Here is a 22,587-nt window from a genome sequence, read left to right as displayed (position 1 = left end):
ATCTCTAAACTCTAATCTCTTTTCTATTAAAAATAAAAAAGAAACATGAAAACTTTAAATAAACAGGAATTGTAACGGATTTTAAAAAATGAAAAAAAAAATGGTGGTCAAATCCTATACACACAGAAGAAAAAGAGGTAATTATACTCTTATAAAATACTTTCAATAGCTATACTGGGACATCTTTCCAAATTAAGTTGTCAATTTTTTACTGCGATGAACTTCGGTACAGGTAACTACTAGAAAAAATGAGCAGTATGCGCCCTTTTCGTCTGAAAACGGCAATTAAAGCGCCTATAATAAACATTTCTCGATTTATGAGCTGTTTCTCACAGCAAAAGAACAATTAGACAAGTAGTTATTCAGGCAAGTACAAGAACAATGATGATTACTGAGAAAAATTTTTACTATCTCTAAAGCTCTAGAATTAAGTGAAATTACTTCCAAAATGAAGGAGGCATGACTTTTTTGTTCCCATTTTAAAAATTGTATGTTGGTGGGCATTGAAAACACACATTTACTTTTTATTTATGATAATTGATTTTACTTTTTTGCTTATTAAATAGTTTGAGGTTTCATATTCAGATATATACTAAAATAAAGGAATTAGTAAGTAGAGAAGTTAAATAACTAGTGGAATTTCAAAAAGAAAACACTTATAGAATAAGCTTATTTTTAGATAAATGACCCAGAGTTGGATAAACTAGAAAATATCCAAAAACGCAAAATTAAGTCAGATTGGGTGTTGAAATTTTTATTATATGAATAGAAAGGGATATAAAACACATTTCTGTTGGAAAGCATTCATGAGGGTAAATTAAATCCCGGTGGCAAAATTAGGTCTGGAATTTGCAACTCAAGTTCTGGGTTCTTAGGGTTCTTTGTCTTTTTGGGACCTTTGGGTTGTTTTAGGTGATCATCTGAAGAGGATTGTCACTCTTGCATGTTTTATTTTTCCTAGGGTGTTAGCACTGATGCAGAAGTCGTTGTTATTCAAAAGAGTTGTTTTTATAGTATAGTTTAAAGATATCGCGTTCTTCTGTAACCAGAGGAAAGTGCTGATTTCTGGCATTACTTCCTCTCAAACAGCAGTTTTTAACTAAAATGTAGCTAAAATAAAAATGTTCTCCATTGAAAATTGAATAATCTGGTTTTTCATAATTTTTTAACATAAATTGCTCTGTAAGTTCTCCCTTAAACAATTCAAAGAGTGAGACTTCTTTTTTCTTTTCTTTCCTTGTTACTTTAGCAGCATCGATGCACCAAAAGCAATAACTTGGGATGAATTTATAGTAGCATGATTGCAAAATAAGATAATTTCGCAAAAAAGAAAAACATCAGTACAGAAAAGGATTCTCCTAAAATTGCAGCTCTCGAAGGTTTTGCAAAAAAGGAAAACATGAGTATAGAACAGAATTCTCCTAAAATTGCAACTCTCGAAGGTTTCATAAAAAAGATATTTCGTCTATTGAAGATGTATAAAGTTGTTCATTGGAAATGGAAGTTGCTCATGTAAATGAAAGATAAAGTTAGTGAAAGTGATATTACACAGGTGAAATTAGGAAAAGTCTCCAGTTGCTGAGAGGAGGGGGAGTTGTAGCCACTCTTTCAAGTGAGTTCTCTAAGATTATATGGTGAAAAAGATGCTATGTGAGATTACAGATAAAAACACAAGTACAGAGCAAAGCTATCAGTGAAATTACAACCCCGGGTGTTGTACACTACAAAAAATATTTGTAGTATTTTTTTTAAGCTATAAAGCTGTCTGTCAAAATTAATAGATAAAGATTATAGTTAATGGTAGCAATGTTAAGCAAGGATGTAAAAGAATTGAATTCTAATGGGGGGGGGTAGGTCATAGTCAATCTTTCAGTAAGATCTTTGAGAGCATGAGATGAAAAAGATGCTACGGGAGGAAAAATTATAGGTTTTGTCCGAAACAGAGTTCTAAGATAATCCTAAGTTCAGAAATTGCACGAAAGAATACTTGCTGTGAAGAGCATCATTCACTCACTTGAAGTACCAAGGACAGTGAAGGTGTAATAGGATTTTTTAAATTGGTTAAGAGGAAACTTAAACAGCCATATGTATAGACTCTTCCAAAAATATCATTTCCATGTCACACCCATACCATACACCCCCACCAGCCTACCTCCCTACCAGCCACGAATTAAATATCTTTTCTTGGTGTAAGAAATATAAGAAAACATTAAAGGACTTCTCAGTTGTTCAATATCATTATTGTTTTTGCTCAAGGCCCCATACATTCTACTAACATAGGTGCTGTGACTCGTAATGTTAATCTATCTGGAATTAATGGAAATTATGAGTCTGGCTAATGGAAAACTACGAGTAGATGCTAAAAGTCTCCAAGATAAATTAATGTAATATAGGTCTTTAATTATAAACTTTTATATGGAGAGTCTGGAATAACTTGGTTTTGTGTTCAGTATGTGCTTGGACAATAAGATCTCTTGTTTTCCAAAATTTGGAGGGACATATTTTATTGGGTTCATGGACGCACAAAGTTTAAATCAAATCTTTTCTTTAGATTTACAGACTTCATCTTGTTTCTTATCTGAATAAGGAATGAGTCAGTTATCATATAATTTTGATTTATTGATACTATGAATTACGAAATGGTTGAATTTGTTGACTTACCAAGGTGATCAAAATGCAAATTATTATCTCCCTTTGGAACCCTTATAGGTCTGTTCATTATAGAAAACGATAATTTCTAACATTTTTCTTTTGGTTGTTGCAAAATCATGAATTTTTTGGGCAGTGTCATCTTTCCATTAGTGTTGCCATGTTGAACTGTGGTACTGAATAAGCAATACTCATTAGTGAAATTTGACAACGCTGTTGGCTGTGAAAATTCAAATATTAAGGATCAGTTGACTCATAAAACCACTACACCTTTAAAAGAAAGGTACACTTTGTGTACAATGTGTTGGCTTATTTTTTGTTGATTTTCAATCATGCTTTCTTTTTTTTTTATATTGCGCACGCTACAAGCAACAACTGCATAATGGCACACGGAGATTGTTTTTTTTTATCATAAATTGAGATTTAGATTTTTCTAAGTTTTACTGACGCATACGGCAGCATAAGTTTCCACTGAAAAAATTCAAATAATAAAATTTGACTTTCATTTTCCTTGATACTCCAACCAAATAAGCAGCCAAGTTTGTGAAAGCATATGAAAATGAATCAAAATTTCCTCATATTTTATACAAGCAATAATCCCTTTTATGTCAGTCAGAGCCGTATCCAGGATTTTTTTGGGGAAGGGGGGAGGGAAAAACTTTGAAAACACATCCAAAATCTTCTTACCTGCATTTTTGTTAGGTTTTTACGAGGCAGACAAATATTAAAGGTCGAGGGGGAGCAAACCCCATACCCCTCTCTCGGACACGGCTTTGATGTCAGTCCAACCTAACTGGCTTAGTTAAGAATACGGATGAAATATCGATGAAAAATAAGTCTGCTATCAAACAGATTCAGTTTGTTGATGATTATCAAATGATGGAGTTCCGTAGATAAGTAGACATTAAAATTTACAAAAACATATTAAAAAAGAAACGCGTAAATTCCAAATAGGGGCGTAAATTGCTACAGGTAATTGCAATGACCGCTTCCCCCATAAATCATTTTCTCCCTCCCTCATACCTCATTTACCTTTCACGGAACGTTTGTTTATCCCCTTCGACATTGCAAGCATAAATCATTTTTATGATTATGCCTATATTTATCCTTCATTTAATAACATGAAATATTTTATCCCATACAAACTTAATATAAAGAATTAGTAAATCACAAACATAAGGTAATCTACTAAAATCAAATTTTTAATCCAAATTTTTGATGGACAGTAGTTTTTGAATTGATATTCTGCGTTTTGATTGAAAATGAGTTGAAATAGTGCACGAATTCTCACCTTCTAGGTGCTTCAAGCCAACGCAACCGCTAAAATAGGGTTTCTGATGTTTGAATACACTAAAACATTTTAAATAAATAAAAAAAGAGATGTTTTGCCATTTCAAATTGCTAAAACAAAGCTGCTGATGGCACTTGCCTACCCTCCAAGAAATTTCCTGGTGAGGCTCATAATGCCACTTCTCGGATTTTCCACCTCTGTACCGTTAAACATATGAACTTGTTATTTAAAATGTTTTATAGAAAAAGATTGTTGCAATGGGTGTGGTACTATTACCCTCACATCTCCCTGCTAACACCAATCAAGGCGTGTATCAAACTTTTCTGAGAATCAATAGGGACTAGATATCAATTCCCAAAGATGTCAGTTCTATAACTGATTGAATGAAAAAAAAAAGTTTTATAACTGCAAGTAAGGAGCGAAATCAAAATTTAAACAAACAAGAATTATTCCGTATATAAAAGGGGATGTCCCCGTCTCAACGCCTCGCTCTTTACGCTAAAGTTTGACTCTTTTTTCTAACTCGACTTTTTAAAACAATAAAAACTTTAGCGTAAAGAGCGAGGCATTGAGGAGGGGAAAATCCATTTCATATATGGACTAATTTCTTTTCATTTTAAGTTTTAATGTTGCTCCTTACTTGCAGTTATAAAAACTTGTTTTTTATTTAATTTCTGTACGTTTTTGAATTAATGCATGTTTTGATTTTGCCTCATCCCACATGAACAATTACAACGACATTTGCATATAATTTTTTTTTGCTAAATGGCTTTCTCATAGTTTTGGTCGGACGATTTTGATAAGAAAAGGGGTCGGGGAGGAGGCCTAGATGCCCTCCAATTTTTGGTTTCTTAAGAAGGCAACTAGAACTTCTTTTTCTTACGAATGATTTTATTAGTAATAAATATACGTAACTTACGAATTAACTTAGGCAACGGACTTATATATTTTTATATTTTTATTAATTATACGAGAGGCTTAGCCCCCTTGTCTATACCTAGCTCTTTACACTAAAGCTTGAATTTTGTCATAATTGTTAAAGAATGACCCCTGAATCACAAAGGCCGTAGAATAAATAGTTGAAATTACTAGAAATATTTTAGCATAAAGAGTGACGTATTGTGGAGGAGATGAACCCCCTTGTTTACGTAATAATTTCTGTTCTTATTAGGTTTTAATGATGCTCCTTACTTCCAGCTGATTTTTTTTTCATTTTTTTTAAATAATGTTAGAAAATCCTGCAGCCCCTTAATGGAAATTCTCTTCCCTCATGATAAATTCCTTTATGGAAAGATTTTCCCACGTAAACCCCTCCCTTGTCCAACCTCCCCCCCAAAACACAAGAAAATCCCCCTGAAAAAGTTTGTACACTTCCCAATAACCCTTACTACATATAAACAATGGTCAAAGTATGTAACTTGCTGCCCCTCCTCCAGAGACGGTGGAGGATTAAGTCACCCCGAAAGACGTAATTATTAGGATTTTGGACTATGTTGAACAAAATGGCTATCTCAGAATTTTGATCTTGTGACTTTGGGGGAAAATGACCGGGGGAGGGGGCCTAGGTGTCCTCAAACTTTTTGGTCACTTAAAAATGGCACTAATACTTTGAATATCCGTTAGAAAGAGCCCTCTTGTTGCATTTTAGGACCACTGGGTCGATACGATCACCCCTGGGAAAAAAACATAAACACGCACCAATGATATGTCTTCTGGGAAAAAATACAAAATTTCACATTTTCACAAATAGGTACTTGTACATTAAGGTTCTTTGATACTTTGAATTTGATGGTGTGATTTTTTTTAAGATTAAATGACTTTTAGGGGGTGTTTCCCCCTATTTTATAAAATAATACAATTTTCTCAGGCTTGTAACTTCCGATGGGTAAGATTTAAATTGATGAAACTTATATATTTAAAATCAGCATAAAAATGCGGTTTTTCTGATATAACTATTGGTATTAAATTTCCAGTTTTTAGAGTTTCGGTTACTTTTGAGCCGGGTCGCTCCTTACGACAGTTCGTTACCTCGAACTGTTATGTGCACTTACATATCACTGTCTTCAATTTTATTTATTAAATATTATGCAAATCAGTTTATTTAGATAAAGCTTTACAATAAACATCAGAAATGATTTTTGCAACAAAGAGGTCGGTATCACCGGCGGCACCTTTATTCAAGGTTAGTCTAAATGAAGGTGGGTGATAGATAAACTTCTCCTACCGGATATACCTATTTTCCATATTTATCGGAAGGCTTGTTGAGAGTTGTACAATTTCAGTATTGATATCACATCACAAAACTTATTTTCATTAAAAACAACTGAAACAAGTGAATTAAATCTAATTTTAATATAAATGTCTGTATTAACCACGTACCTTGAATGGACTACGTGACACCTTAGGAACTAATGCCCCAAAGTGCGACATTACTTCCTCTTCAACTGGGAAGCTCAGTATAATATTGTTTTTTAATACTTTTGAACCGACCGGTTGTCTCAGAATTTTCATTCAATAACAAATTGGTCCTCTCTAGGGCGTAATTCAATCGTAATTCAATTCCACAAAATGTCAGAAAACTACACTTTGAATACAAATCTTTAATTTTTCTTCTGGAAAAAAAATGCAATATGCCACATTTTTGTCAAGAAGAGCTCGAAACCTCTCCTGTAGGGTTCTCTGCTATCTTGAATTTGATGGAGCAGGTTTTTATAAGGATTGTTTGACGGTTTAGGGTTCACTCCCTATTTTGAAAATTTGACAAATTATCTCAGGCTCATGAATTTTCATGGGTAGCGTTTGAAGTTAATAAATGTATTTGAAAAGATCATAAAAAACCGAATCTTTGATGTAGTAGCTCATCAAAGTGTTACTGAGATTCCTTTTTTTAAAATTTCAATTACTAATGGCCGAGTCACTCCGTACTTGCGGTTCGTTATCACAAACTGTTTGATGATAGCATCCTAATCTGGCTATGTTTTTGCCGGCTAGACAGGTTGCAGCCTACACAAACCCAAAAAAAAACAACTCAGAACTGATGAAAAGGCAAAAACTAAAATGCACTTGATTAGCTTGTTTGATTAATTTGATTATGTTTTATTATACAGGAAATGAAATCCGGTAAAGCTAATTTCTGAATGTTGTTATTAGAATCATGATTGCAATTGTATAAGAGAAAAACCTAGTTGTTGCTATTTTATGAACTAAAGCCTTCCGATTCAAGTCTGAAGCTTCCCCAAATTCCTACACTTGATTTATTCCTCAATAATAATAAACATGAATGGGGCATTGTGATGTTGGGTTGGGATACAGAATTATATTTAATCTACTAAACAAATTGATTAGTTGAAAAGAAAGGAAACAAGTTCTCTTATAGTCGGATTTTTTTTTAATTCCTTAGGTCAAATTAAATAAGAAAAGACAAGTTTTTTCAACTGAAAGTAAGGAGCAAAATTAAAATTTAACGGAAACAAATTATTACATATTTGATGGGGGGGTTGACCTCTCCTCAATACCTTGCTCTTAACGTTAAAGTTTTTTAGTACTTTTTAAAAAAAGGTTTATTGTTCTAATTAGACGACCTTTTTGTTTCAAGAGTATTTCTTAAGGAATTGGGACAAAAGTCAAACTTTAGCGTAAAAAGTGAAGTTTTAAGGATGGAAAAACCCACCTTAGAACGCAATAATCTCTGCTCGTTTTAAGTTTTAATGTTGCCCCTTACTTTAAGTGGAAAAAACTTGTTTTTTTAAATTTAACTTCGGATGAATTTTTAAATAATGGTAGTAATTAATCAAAGAAAAACTTTCCAAAAAAGAACCTTTGTAGCAAAAAGTAAAGGCTATATTAGAATTAAGATCAGAAGAAATAAAAAACTACAATTACTCAAAATCAAAAGGACCATATATTGATATTAAAGAATGAATGGAAACCAAAACGAACAGAAATTATATAAACAATCATACAAAAAAAAAACAACGTACAGCAGGTAGTAATATAAATGAATAAATAAATCTTAAAACGAGTGAAACTTATCTGATCTTAAGTCTATAATTGCTTTTATTTTTCTTTAGAAAACTTCTTTTTCGGAATTTTTTTTTATAATTAACTTCTATTCGCTTCTGATAGCCAAAGTTTCAAGTTTTCAAAATTCTCTATTTCAAAAAAACTTTTTATTCCAAAACAAACTAATAGTTAAGCATGAACACAAAAAATTAAAGTGACTATCTGATATATAATGATATTAATTGCCGAAAACTCACCAGCTCAAGATTGTGTTTCACCCAGGGCCGGATTTAAAGCTTTGACGCTTTTAGGCCTAAGTGTTTTTGTCGCTCTGTTTTTGCGGGATTTTCAGGCAAATTCTCAAAATTTTGGGAATAGGGAAAGCTGCAGAACCTAGTGGGCCTTTTGGTAAATCTTAGTCTTTTTTCAATGCAATTTTCATTTTATTTTTAATGTTTGGAATAAGTACAAAAGAAAATATTTGTAATATAATTTGTTTTAGTAAAGAGCCAAATACGCAGTAGGCCTTATGCTCATACCATTAGGGAAATGGGCAGTTGTCATACTATTGTTTGCAGTGAAGAATATAGGTGTCTTAAACAGATTTAGAAAGAGTTAACAAAATGAATTTTGGATTAGAATATTGTTAGTAAAGTAAAAATCAAAAAAATTTGATCAGACACATTTAGGGAAGGAAAGCTGGTGAGGGGCGGGTAGTTGCCATCAGATTACTTAAGACTCTCAGAAAGAGAACTAGAACTTTAAATTACTAGTCAGTTGAGACCTCTAGGAAGTTTATTTTTTCCATTAAAACCTTATATGCCTCCAGGCATAGTTTAAAGCTCTTCTTATGGGCTCTGAGGGGTGGGGGGAGGGTATGTTAAACCCGTAGTTTTAGTTATTTGATTGTTGGACTATTTCAAAAAACAAAGACTATCTAAAATTTTGATTGAATGCTTTTGGAGAAAAGAAGGTGTGTGTGAGGGGGGGGGGGATGCCCTTCGTTGACTTTTGCTTCTCAAACAGGTAACTTTAACTTTCAATTTCCAATCAAATGAGTCACCTCTGAAGTTTATACGACCACCCCTTACATAAAAACCTTGTATGCCCTGGTGTATAATTTACAACACTTGCTTACTGGTTCTCCGAGGTTGTATTAAACCCGAAGTTTTTGTTATTTTATCTTTGAACTATTTTGAAATGCCTAGTGAACTGGGAACCTATTAAGGCAGGATGGACTCGCAAAGAATCTTCCTATACCTCCCATGTTAAACATTTGGAGTTTGCCTGACGTTCCTGAATTAGTGATTTTGGCGGTTTTTATGTCAATAGAAGTAAAAAAATCTGGTGAATATTTTGGCATAATCAAATCTTAAAGCCGACAATTATTTTTTTTTATAATTCCAAAATAATTATAAAACCTGTTTCGGGTTTGCATTCTAGATTGCTATGCTTGACATTGTTGTTGTGGGGTATCAAAAAATAGAGCAAAAAATTTTCTATTCATCAATAAGAAACTTTTTTCTATAATATATACCTCCTGGCTGCAGTCCCTTCAAATACTTTACATATTTGTGTTCCGAAATCAAAATTTCCCCTCAAAAGGTTAGATTGAGCTGTAATCGGAGCATCTAAGAATGCAAAAATTACACCAAGGGGCTAACCACTCGGATTGTTCAGGAGCGATTCAGTCAAGCATTATTTAGTTCTAACCTGTTTAAACAGAGTCTGGAGAAGAAGTAAGGTGCAGACACCAAACTGCCGGTTAATGAATATATAAGAAAATTGTATTGTATAAATAATTAAGGATAAGCTGCGTCTAATCCTAGAGATAAATTGAACACAGCACAAGGGTATTTTAAAAAGATTGATCTATCGTTTTGGTTTAATTAAAATAAATTCAGTACAAATTTATGTATTGTAGTATAAGTACAATTTTGCATAATCTTCGTACTGAAATAAGAATTAAAAATATATAAAACAAGCTAATTAATAACTAATGAATGAAACAAAATAACTAATGAATGAAACAAAATGTCCCCAGAATATTTAAATTTGTTATAGCAAGACCCGAGTCTTGCTGTAGAACTACCAAAGCAAACTACAAAAGCAGTCAATGACCAGTCTCAAGTCCAAGGCCTTTCCAAGAAACAATCCAACCCCTTGGTAAATAAACCCCAATAAAAATTACCCATACTAAAGCAGTCAAATGACCAGTCTCAAGTCCAAGGCCTTTCCAAGAAACAATTCAACCCCTTAGTAAGTGAAACCCGATAAAAATGGTCAAAACCCTAATAAAGTTCTTATATAGTTCTTGTTATTGACCACAGTAACATGGGAAAAAAAGAAATATGCGAGGGCTCCATTTGCCAAATGTGCAGGCCCATCGTGAAAAGTTGAAATTAAATCATCGGGCTAGAGGGAGACCGCTTTTACCAAAATATATGTTAGAAGACATAACGGATGCTTCGGTTCACGACGAATCAAGTTCCGAAGGAATTGGAACAAATTCCCCTTTTGTGTTGAAAGTTATCACTTCTGGAAGAAATTTGGGGTCAGACCTTCTAAAAGGCTCACGCTGGATTGTGGATCTGCCTTACCTTTTTGAGAATTAAGAAAAGCTCGTGATTCGCCACATGTAAGTTTTTTCTTTGTCTTTCATTTTACGTCATTGATTTACTGCTATCAAAATTATTAGGATGGGGAATTATTCTGCGTTGCAATTAATACATCTTGTACCTTATTAATTCTTGATAATTGTCTTTTCTGCTATAGAGAAAGAATGTTCGATAACTTTTAAAGATATTTTCATCCCAAAACAACAGAACGCTCCGACGGTATCTACTTAGGTTGGTTTAATTTCACTATTGTTGGTTTTACCAACAATTTAAAGCTTATATAGAATAATCGGCAGTTGTTTCGCTATTTCTTTAGCAATCTTATCTTTGTACTCAAGTTCTGGCTCTTCTCTTGTCATATTTCACGGGTTATCTATCACATTATTTTCAAATTACGGTTTAGACAAGACAAGATTTATTTCTACAAAACGGCTATCACAAGCCCAAAAGGGCCAAATTCAAATTTTAGTGTCAATAAAAAAATTAAAAAAAATGGTGAATGCCAATCAGTAATAAATATCAAACCAGTTTAAACTCATAAAATTGCAATCAGTAAAAAAGTCAAACCATAAAAAGTCGTAAATTAAAACCGGGAAAACAAATTTAAACAAAATGACAATTTAGTTTACCTTGCAAGAATTGTAAAGTTTGCAGTTGCAAAATAAGCATTAAAACTACAAGTTAAAAGTGGAGCGATAAGAGCGAAGGGTTAGTAATTTAAAATTTCAAATATGTGAAGGATGAACGTTCTTCTATATCTTTCAGTGGAAACTCTTATTTGGGCAAGAAGGGGGATTTTTGTTGAATTAGAACGTGGGGCAATGGCGAATGCAGGGGGCACCCTCCCCCTGACATAGTAGTAGATTTGTGGTTGGGACCGCTTGCTCTGGTTCTTTTAGGGACGAATTTTTTTTTTTTTTTGGTTTTTAATAGTTGAGTTTTTAGTAAGTTTTTAGTTATTAAGGCTGTTTCTTTTTGCAAACAAGTTTGAAACAAGGTTTCAGTTACTTTTTGCAGTCTCTATTAGATTTTATGGTGAAATGGTGAGATTTTTATTAATGACACTTGTCCCCAAAAAGTATTTAATTAAATTTAAGTTTATCAAGGGGATCTGTCCGTATTACCACAAATGCCAACTGGGAGGCAAAAATCTTCATTCGTAAGAAGGGGAAATTTAAAATTCTGACTTAATCCGCTGCTAATAGCAACAAAAAGAAAACATTATATTTCTATTTCTTTGTTCTATTTTTCCTGCTACACCATCAAACGAACTATTACTTAATGTCTAATCAACAATTAGTTCCAAAGAATGTATGATACCAAAATATGGTACTAATTTTTTTTTTTTTTTGACAATACAAAGTTTAAGTAACTCGCTATAGTCGCCAGAAGTGCAAATGCTAAAAATTATGCAGAAAAGATTAAATATATTATTTTTTCGTAGAGGGTGAACAACCTTTTAATTGTGTTTTATGGCGAGATGGTTCTTATAAACTTACTGTTTTTGTATCAATATTTCTAATTGACTTTAATTTCAATAGAACTCATCAGATATTATATTAAATTAAAGTCCATGTCCACTACCTACCCACGACTTAGAAATTGTTGCAGTTCCCTTTAAATTGCTGGTATTTCTTTGTCCACAAGTTTATTGGAGTAACCTTTCATGTACACCCCCCCCCCAAAAAAAAAAAAAAAATCCTAGATCCGCCCCTGACGTGGCGGGTGGGTAAATATTCACTAGGGAAAAGAGAAGTAGTACAAGGGTTATGCACGATATTGTTGGCAAAATAATAAGGAAATTTGTACTCTCATTTCCTTAAGGGTGACTAGATTTGCTCTCCGAAGAAGGGAAATGTAAGGCCCTTTACCCTGTTTGAAAATAATTCTTAGACACGTTTTTTGAACTGCCTCTATTCTGTCCCACAATTCATTGGACATGCCAGAATGGTAAACAGAGAAACAGAAAAAGAACACAAAAAAAATGTATTAATCTAAAAACGTTCAGAAATAAAATGAAAAAAAAACAAGTTTTTTAACTGAAAGTAAGGAGCGACATTAAAACTTAAAACAAGCAGAAATTACTCTGCATATTAAAAGGTTTTCTCCCTTCTCAACGCTCTGCTCCTTACGCTAAAGTTTTTTACTGTTTTAAAAAGTAAACTTGAGAAAAAGAGTCAAATTTTAGCGGAAAGAGCAAGGTGTTGAGGGAGGAAAAGCCCCTTTGATATACGGAGTAATTACTGTTCGTTAATTTTGCTCCTTACTTTCAGTTAAAAAACTTCTTTTTATCATTTTATTTCCAACATAAAGCGAACTTACCAGTAGAGGTAATTTCGAACAGTTCGTGGTAACGAACTGTAGTAAGGAGCGACCGGGCTCAATAGTAACCAAAGCTCTAAAAAACAGAATTTTGATATCAAGAGTTACATCTCAAGAATCGCACTTTTATGCCGATTTTAAATATGTGAGTTTCATCATCAAGTTTAGTCTTACCCATCAAAAGTTACAAGCCTGAGAAAATTTACCTTATTTTTGAAAATGGGGGAACCTCCTAAAAGTCATTTAATCTTAAAGAAAGTAACACCATCAGATTCAGCGTATCACAGAACCTTATTGTACAAGTTTCAAGCTCCTATCTACAAGAATGTAGAATTTTGTATATTTTGCCAAAACACAAATCCCAGATGCGTGTTTATTTATTTAATTCTTTTTTCCAAGGGTGATTGTACCGACCCAGTGGTCTTAAAATTTTGCGAGAGGGCTCATTCAAATGGAAATGAAAAGTTCTAGCGCCCTTTCTAAGTGACCAAACAAATTGGAGGGCACCTAGGCCCCCTCCCACGCTCATTTTTTCCAAACGTCGTCCGATCAAAATCCTGATATAGCCATTTTATTCAGCATAGTTGAAAAACCTTATAACTATGTCTTTCAGGACGACTTACTCCCCCAAAGTCCCCATGGGATAAGCTGCAAGTTAAAAACTTTGACCAGTGTTTGCACATAGTAATGATTATTGGGAAGTGTACAGACGTTTTCAGTGGGATTTTTTGGTTGGAAGGAGGGGTTGAGAAGAGGAGGTTATGTTTGGGAAACTTTCCATTGAGGAATTTGTCATGGGGAGGAAAATTATCCATGAATGGGAGGGGGCAGGATTTTCTAGCATGATTTTAAAAAAACAATGAAAAAATAAATATGAAAAAGTGTTTTCAACTGAAAGTAAGGACCAGCGGTAAAACTTAAAACGAACAAAAAATATTACACATATAAGGGGTTCATTTCCTCCTAATCTCTCACTCTTTACGCTAAAGTATTTTTTAGTAATTTCAATTATTTATTCTACGTCCTTTGTGATTCAGGGGTCATTCTTAAGGATTTAGGCCAAAATTTAAGCTTTAGTGTTATGAGCGAGGTATTGACAAGTGGGCCAGCCCCCCTTATATACGTAATAGAATATAGAAGTTCGTTAGGTAAGCTAATTCGTAAGTTAAGTATATTTTTACTAATGAAAACCATCGTAAAAAACTAAAAGCTCTAGTTGCCTTTTTAAGTAGCAAAAAATTGGAGAGCAGCTGGGCCTCCTTCCCCGCTCATTTTTCTCAAAATCGTTCGATCAAAATTATGAGAAAGCCGTTTAGCCAAAAAAATAAAAATTCAAATTTCGTTTTAATTATTCATCTGCGCAGAGCCGAAATCAAAACATGGATTAACTAAAAAAACATTCAGAAATTAAATAAAAAACGAATTTTTCTAAATGAAAGGAAGGAGTAACATTAAAACTTAAAACGAACAGAAATTACCCAGTATATGAAAGGGGCTGTTCCCTCCTCAACGCCCCGCTCTTTACGCTAAAGTTTTTACAGTATTAAACAGTAGAGTTGAGAGAAAGAGTCAAACTTTAGGGTTAAGAGTGGGGCGTTGAGGAGGAAACAGCCTCTTTCATATACGGGATAATTTCTGTTCGTTCTAAGTTTTAATGTTGCTCCTTACTTTCATTTAAAATACTTGTTTTTTTATCTAATAATTAAAAAGTACGGATAAAGGTTCTGAAAGAGTGTCTGCAAAGGCTTTAAAGGATTTGAGAAATAAACTAGCTAATTTGATCCTCCTAACTCATAAAAGCATATTGGTATTTTTAATCGTACTAATGAGAACTTTGTGAATTACTCGAATAAAAATTTAAATGATAGTTGAGATGCAACTGAATTTGGGGCACGGATTTTTACTTTGAATTCTATTTTAGGGAGTCAAGTGAGACTTAATTTTTCTTGGAATTTGGTTAGTAATTTCCGTTGAAATTTGGTAAATCGACACGGGTCTGTTTAGAGGGCATTTCCTGTCATGCCCCAAAGGATTTTGTAAAGTTTTGTAACACTTGGCTTTCCTGATTGGTAGTTCCAGGACAGTTTTTGGCTTGGTTACATACATAAATAAAACTGGGTGGTTTAATCTGATAATGAAATAAAACAAACTTTCGGTTAGATCGTATAATTTCCACTTCTCACCCATTTCTAGCTATATTTTATATTTTATTTTATATTTTAATTACCCTACATCGCTCACTACTCTACATACTAACTATCCTTTTTGAAGCTATAGCACTTTCCTTTCTACCAAAACAATAAAATCGCTACTTTACTATTTTACTTCCTCACAACCAATTAGCATTTTATTTACAGGTGCCAAGACATCAATTTGGTTTCAAATATGATGTTTTCTAAAGAACATAGAGCTGGATTGCGCTCAAGACTCATCTTCAAATGCGAATCATGTCATGAGGAAGCCACAATTCACACAGAAAAACCCCTTGCTCCTAGAAGGCTTAAAAAAAAAGACTCAACGAAAACCGTAGTCAAAAAACGGAAAAGGACTGATTTTGATAGTATGAATACTATCAGAAAGAAACACAAAACAGAAACAGGAACAGTAAGTGTCAACAAAGAGGTAGTGGTTGGTGCAATAAATGGTGGAATGACTCACACCCAGGTTCAAGAACTTTTCTCTACCATTGGAATAAATACCCCGTCTCAAAAAGTCTTTACGAAATTTGAGAAAGAAATTTTCGTAGAATTGGAAAAAGTTCTCTATGACTATCTTATCGAAAATGGGAAAACCGAGCGAAGGATGGCACTGGAAGCAGGTGAGAAAATTTACCCAAATGGAGCTGTAGAGACATGTGTTATAGTTGATGGAAGCTGGTGTACACGAAGTTATGGGAATAGGTATCGTGCACTCTCAGGCTGTGGAGTGGTGATAGGTTTCTATTCGAAGAAACTCTTAAATCTAGGAATTAGGAACAAATATTGCTGTACTTGCGTGAAATACAGGCATCAAGTAAATAGATCTGTTCCTGAACATACATGTTTTATGAACTGGCAGGGGTTCAGTACAGGTATGGAGTCAGATATATTAGTTGACGCATTCCGAATAGCAACATCCATGCACAATCTAAGATATACTCAATTTGTTGCCGACGGCGATTCGAGTACCCATTCTGAAATTATAGCAAGGGTACCATATGGCAGAAATGTAGAAAAAATTGAGTGTGCTAATCATGCGTGCAAATGCTTGAAAAACAGACTATATAAGAAGCAGCATGAAAATGCCGAATGCAGAAGATTTCTTAGTGCCGCAATAATAAAGAAAATGTGTGATTTTGCCAGAAATGCAATTGTATGTGCCACCACAGAGAAGAAAAGCGTGAAGGATCTCATCAGTGCGCTGAAGGCAATTCCTCTACATTTTTTCCGTGGCGACCATAAGTTTTGTCCTACACGCTGCTCGTTCTCCGGGAAAGTTCTACAGGTCAATCCTGAAGACACCCCTAGCAACATCTTTCTCAGCCATGTGTATTCAGCCTTTGATACGCTGACCAGAAGGGCTCGTCTACTGATAGAAAACCACACGAGCAACCTGGCAGAATGTTTTATGAGCATAGTTGCAAGGCTTATAGGTGGCAAAAACATTATGGTTAGCCAAAGTGCGCGATATACCACCTGTTTTAAAGCAGCAGGAATCCGATTTACGAAAGGTCACTCAGCTCGCCTTGAAATATTTCGAAGAACTGTAGGATCTACACCAAGTAGGCAGTTGAAAAAACTTGCACAACAGCGGGCCATGACTACTGCTCGACGTAAAAAACTGTCTGCTAGAAAGTGCCTTTTCACTAATGCTTCCACAAAACTCCCTTCAAAAGAAATCAGGGAGCCAACCGGAGCAGACAAAAACTACGGCTCGAACGCAACTGCTCCAGATCTTGATTGCAGTGCGCTCGAAATTGCAAAAACAGATTTTTTGACTCGTCTCCAATGTACTGCAACAGAAATCCTCAGTATCGAAAAAGCCACTAGGCTTCAGAGAAATTCTATCGATAATAGCTGGATAGAATACAGAAAAAAACAGAATTACAGCTTCCGTAGCTGGTGCTGTTTGTAAAAGGCGGTTGAAGACTGTGGGTTCATTAGTTCGGCAGCTGCTGTATCCCAGAAACCGCCAAACAAAGGCAATGGAGCATGGTCAGATGTATGAGCCTGTAGCTATTGCAGCTTTTGCAAAGAAAATGGGTTGCATTGTGAACTCTGCTGGGCTTTTCATTCATAAGGAATATGGGTTTCTAGGGGCCAGTCCGGACGGGATAGCAATTTTTCCTTCGGGTGAGAAGGCTCTTTTGGAGGTGAAGTGCCCTTTGACAGCAAAAGGGCTTACATTGGAAGAGTGGATAGCGCTTAAAAAAATACATGTCTAGAAAAGAAAGTTAATAGTGAAATAAAGCTGAAAAGAACACATGACTACTATTACCAAATTCAAATGCAATTGGAATGTTGTGACATTGATCTTGTGTACTTTGTAATATTTTTAGGAGAAGAGGAATTATATTATGAAAAGATTGGTCGTGAACGTGAATTCTGGTCTAACAAAATGCTGCCAAATCTAAAAAAATTTTATTTTGAGGCACTGTTACCAGAAATTGTCGACGGAAGGTTGCCGAGAAGTATGGAGATACGAGAACCGTTTATATAAATCCAACTGAGCTAGGTATGGGTAGTTATCATGTGTCATTACAGTCTTATCCGAATACAAATTCAGATATACAAATACTCAAGCAACAATCGAACTTTAGAATATTTTTTAATGAACCCGTATGGATAAGCTAAATAAAAAAAAAGTTTTCTTCAACTGAAAGTAAGGAGTGACATTAAAACTTAAGCGATCAGAAATTACTTCGTATATGAAAGGGGCTGCTCCCTCCTCAACGCCCCGCTCTTTACGCTAAAGTTTTTTACTGTTTTAAAAAGTAGAATTGAGAGAAAGAGTAAAACTTTAGCGTAAAGAGCGGGGCGTTGAGGAGGGAGTAGCCCCTTTCACATACGAAGTAATTTATATTCGTTTTAAGTTTTAATGTTGCTCCTTGCTTTCAGAAAAATGTCTTTTTTATTTAATATCTGAACGTTTTTGAACTAATGCATGTTTTGATTTTGGCTCTCCACAGATGAATAATTAAAACAAAATTTCATATTTATATGGCTTTCTCATAATTTTGATATAATCACTTAAAAAAGGAGAAAAAAGGAGCAGGGGAGGAGGCTTAGTTGCCCTCCAATGTTTTGGTTACTTAAAAAGGCAACTAGAACTTTTAATATTTTACGAACGTTTTTGCTAGTAAAAGATCTACATAACTTACGAGTTAGCTTACGTAACGAACTTCTGTATTCTGTTAGTGTTAAATTTTAATGCTGCTCCTTACTTTCAGTTGAAAAAACTGTTTCATATTTATTTTTGTATTGTTCTATTTTGAAATAAGGCTAAAAAATCCTGCGCTCCCTTCATGGAAATTTTCTTCCCCATGACAAATTCCTCCATGGAAAGTTCCCCCAACATAACCCCCTGTTCTCAACCCCCACCCCCAACCAAAAATCCTCCTGAAAACGTCTGTACATTTCCCAATAACCATTACTATATAAACACTGATCAAAGTTTGTAACTTGTAGCCCCTTCCACGGGGATTCTGGTGGAATAAGTCGTCCCCAAAGACACAGTTATAAGGTTTTTCGACTATGCTGAATAAAATGGCTATCTCACAATTTTAATCGGATGACTGTGGGAAAATAATTAGCGTGGGAGAAGGCCTAGGTGCCCTCCAATTTTTTAGATCACTTAAAAAGGGTACGATATACTTCATTTTTCATATATAATTCACTTGTATATAACTTCATTTCCGTTGGAATGAGCCCGCTCGCAACATTCTATGACAACTGGTTCGATATAATCACCCCTGGAAAAAAAATTCATATTTTTGCTGATAGAAGCTTAACACTTCCACGGTAGAGTTCCCTGATAGGCTGATTTGGATGGGTGTAACTTTGGTTTTATTACTTTTATCGGGTGTTTCCCTCTATTTTCTAAAATAAGGCAATTTTTCTTAGACTCGTAATTTTAGATAGGTATCTCATATATTTAAAGTCAGCATTAAAATGCAATTTTGTTCATGTAGCCATTGGTATCAAAAATCCGTTTTTAGGAGTTTTGGTTACTATTGAGCCGGGTCGCTCCTTAGTACAGTTCGTTACCACGAACTTTTTGATAACATGAAATAAATTTGTCACTTCGCTGCGAGCAATTATTTAAATTATATTTTTCTAAATAGGTCTGCATGAAGTAAAAACCCGAAAATATGTACTTTTTATTTGTAATTTCCACAATTTTATACCACGTCTCCTGGCAAATAATGATGACCAGACCACAGGCACACACACAGGCGAGGGATTCACCCACCTTAAATTTGTATAATGCTTAATTTTCTCAGCAAAATGTTTAATTTTCCTGTGTTTTCCTGGTATTTCTTTCGTAAGAGTTGAACCCCCCTCCTCCAAAAAAAAAATCTCGAATAACAATTTCCCTAATTTTCTCCTCGAATAATAGTTCTTTTCCAAATAAATATTCCTATTTACTTGTCGAATTACGAAGAATGAATATACATTAATCGTAATTTTCAGTGAGAAACCCCTTGAGTTTAATGACGGTAGTGAAATCAGATAACCTTGAGTATTTGTGTGATTTGCCGCGATTGAAAAAGAACTGAACAGGCAGTATAAATTCTGGAGGAGCGTCCGGCCTTAATGAGCGAGTCCTTTGTGCTCGCTTTTCCACTTCTCAGGCCAAATTGACAGTTATTGTTGTGTATGCCCCAACCAAGGATACCGTTGACCAGACCAAGGATGATTTTTATCGCGTGTTGTCAAATGTTGTTGTTAAAGCGCATCGGCATGATATTGTGACTTTGTGTGGGGACTTTAACGCTAAAGTTGGAAGTGATGCCTCCTATGCCCCCGCTATCCTTGGTAAGCATGGACTAAGGGAAATCAATGATAGTGGCGTACGCTTAATTGACTTTTGTGCGACTCATGAACTTATCGTCGGCGCATCATGGTTCCCTCAAAAACATATACACAAATATACTTGGAACTCGCCTGATGGTGTAACATGAAATGAAATAGACCATATTTTAATTGCCAAGCACAGGCGACGTTGTTTAGAGGATATTAGGACCTTTCGAGGTACCGACTGCTATTTCGACCATCAACTTGTTGTTGCTAAGTTTAAGCTGAAACTAAAAACTGTCATAAGGCCCCAGCGGTTATTAAAAAGGTTTAATGTAAGAAAGCTGCAGGACCCGTATATATTACAAAAGTATACATCTACTTTGTCAAATAAGTTTTCCATGCTAAGGGACGAGTTGTCAATTGATAATCAATGGGAAAAGATCGTCGAGTCCCTGAAAGAAGTGGCACAAGAAGCTGTGGTATATAACAGGAAGAAGAAAGAGCAGTGGATATCTGAAAGTACCTGGGATATCATTTATCAAAGGGCAGAAGCCGAAATTCTCGTAGATAGACATGAGCATAACAGGACATGCACTAGAGAATATCTTGATGATTTAAAAACGCAGTATAAGCGTCTCAAAAAACAAGTCAAAACACGGACTAGGAATGAAAAGAGGGTGTTCCTCGAAACTATGGCTGATCAGGCTGAAGTAGCCGCCAGGCGAGGAGATAATCGTACTGTGCACGCTATAACGAAGGAACTTGCGAATATTTCGAAGGCTTCTTTAACCCAATTTGAAAACAAAGAAGGCATCTTATTAACCCAGACAGATGACATAAACCGACGTTGGATGGAACATTTCACCGAGGTATTAAGCCAAGTGCCTCCCACGACTTCTTTAAATATTCCTGAAGTAGCACTGTTTGATCTTGAAATATATTCCGGGCCTCTCTTGCTCAGCGAAGTAAAAGATGCTCTAATGACTTTGAAAAACGGAAATGCAGCCAGTAACAATGGCATACCCCCAGAGCTGTTGAAATATGGTAGAAGCGCCCTAGCAGTGCCCATGTTTAAACTTTTGTCACGTGTTTGGGATGATGAAAAAGTCCCGAGTGAATGGTCAAAGGTAGTAATTGTAAAACTCTTCATAAAAGGACAAAAGACTAAATGTGATAATTGGAGAGGCATCGCTTTACAATCAGTTGGCAGCAAGGTTTTGTGCCAAATTATTCTCAATAGAATTCAAAGTAAAGTGGAGAAAGTTCTTAGAGATGAACAACATGGATTTCCGCCAAAACAGGTCGTGTTGTGACCTAATATTTAGCCTGAGAATCCTGCTCGAAGAATCTAACGAATGGCAGGTTCAACTGCTCACAGTATTTTTTGACTTTCTCGAGGCCTTCGACTCGATACACCGCGAGACCATGTGGAAAATTTTAATACATTACGGGATCCCTATTAAAATTGTAAATATAGTTAAAGCGCTATACCTCGATATTATGTGTACAGTACAAACCGAGGGTGGCCTAACAGACTGGTTTACCGTTCAGTCGGGTGTAAGGCAGGGCTGCATTCTATCGCCACTGTTATTTGCCATAGTCATAGATTTTGTGCTTCGTGGATGTAGCTTCAGTGGGGGTCTACAATTAAACCCACTAAGAACCCTTCAAGATGGTGTTTTTGCGGACGATATTGCACTCTTCGCTCACGAATCAGAAGATATACAACATATATTAAATGAACATGAGCGTGTGGCAAATGCTGTTGGACTCTCCATAAGCGCTAACAAGACTAAATCAATGTCAAAAGCAGTCATTCCTGACTTAGCTCAGGGACTTTTGGTTAACAATGAGGAAATTGAAGTAGTGAGAGAGTTTAAATATCTAGGCAGCATTCTTGCGCAAGATGCAAATCCTGAAAGAGAAATTTTGTGCCGAATAGCATTGGTTGGCTCTGCCTTCAATTGTCTCAGAAATATTTGGAGAAATAGCAAATATTCCCAGAAGCTAAAACTCAGGCTTTTTAATAGCAATGTCCTCCCCGTCCTTACATATGGTTGTGAAACTTGGATTATCACTGCGCAACTAGGAAAACGACTATGAGCATTCAATAATAACTGCCTAAGATATATTTTGAATATACATTGGACTGAGAGAATAAGAAATGATGAGATTTATACCATGACAAATCATACCCCCATCCTTGATGCCATTAGAAAGCGACGATGGATGTATTGGGGGCACATGGTGCGAATGGGTGATGGAAAGCTACCTCATGACATATGGTGTTGGATACTCCCTGGCCTCCGCAAGTCAGGGAGACCCAAAATGACCGTTGGCAGGATGTTAGAGAAGGAGGCGAAGCTGGCGAGGTCTTCGATGGAGGAACTTTGGTCATATGTTATGATTTGTGTTTCTTTTACATTTGTTTATTTTGTCTTAAGGTTTGTGCTTGTATTTTCTTCTTTTCTTTTTTTCCGTTTTTATGTGTATTTTTTCTTTCTTGCTTTTTTTTCATTTAGAGAGATTTGTTTTGGTACGAGATTTCATTTACTCTCGCTGCATCTATACTGGAAGATTTAATGAGCCGACCTTTTCTCCTTGAACAGGTTTTGTCGGCACAAATAGCAAATGATATTGAGTCTTGTATAAACCAAGCTAAATTTAAACAGTTGAGAAACAGTGCTTATTTTCAATGTTCGTAGTT

General features: G+C 35.1%; 1 protein-coding gene across 1 annotated transcript; it reads left to right on the top strand.

Moving 5' to 3' along the window:
* The first annotated feature begins 20,278 nt into the window (after nucleotides 1-20,278).
* On the top strand, nucleotides 20,279-21,193 carry LOC136042654 (uncharacterized). Its single transcript, XM_065727616.1, has one exon. The coding sequence runs from the start codon at nucleotides 20,279-20,281 to the stop codon at nucleotides 21,191-21,193; it is 915 nt and encodes a 304-aa protein (XP_065583688.1).
* The last annotated feature ends 1,394 nt before the right edge of the window (nucleotides 21,194-22,587 follow it).

The sequence above is a fragment of the Artemia franciscana genome, unplaced genomic scaffold (genome assembly GCF_032884065.1).
Source record: "Artemia franciscana unplaced genomic scaffold, ASM3288406v1 Scaffold_1678, whole genome shotgun sequence".
NCBI classification, from domain to species: Eukaryota; Metazoa; Arthropoda; class Branchiopoda; order Anostraca; family Artemiidae; genus Artemia; species Artemia franciscana.
The sequence above is the reverse complement of the archived record's forward strand: the minus strand, read 5'-3'. Positions and strand labels throughout refer to the sequence as shown.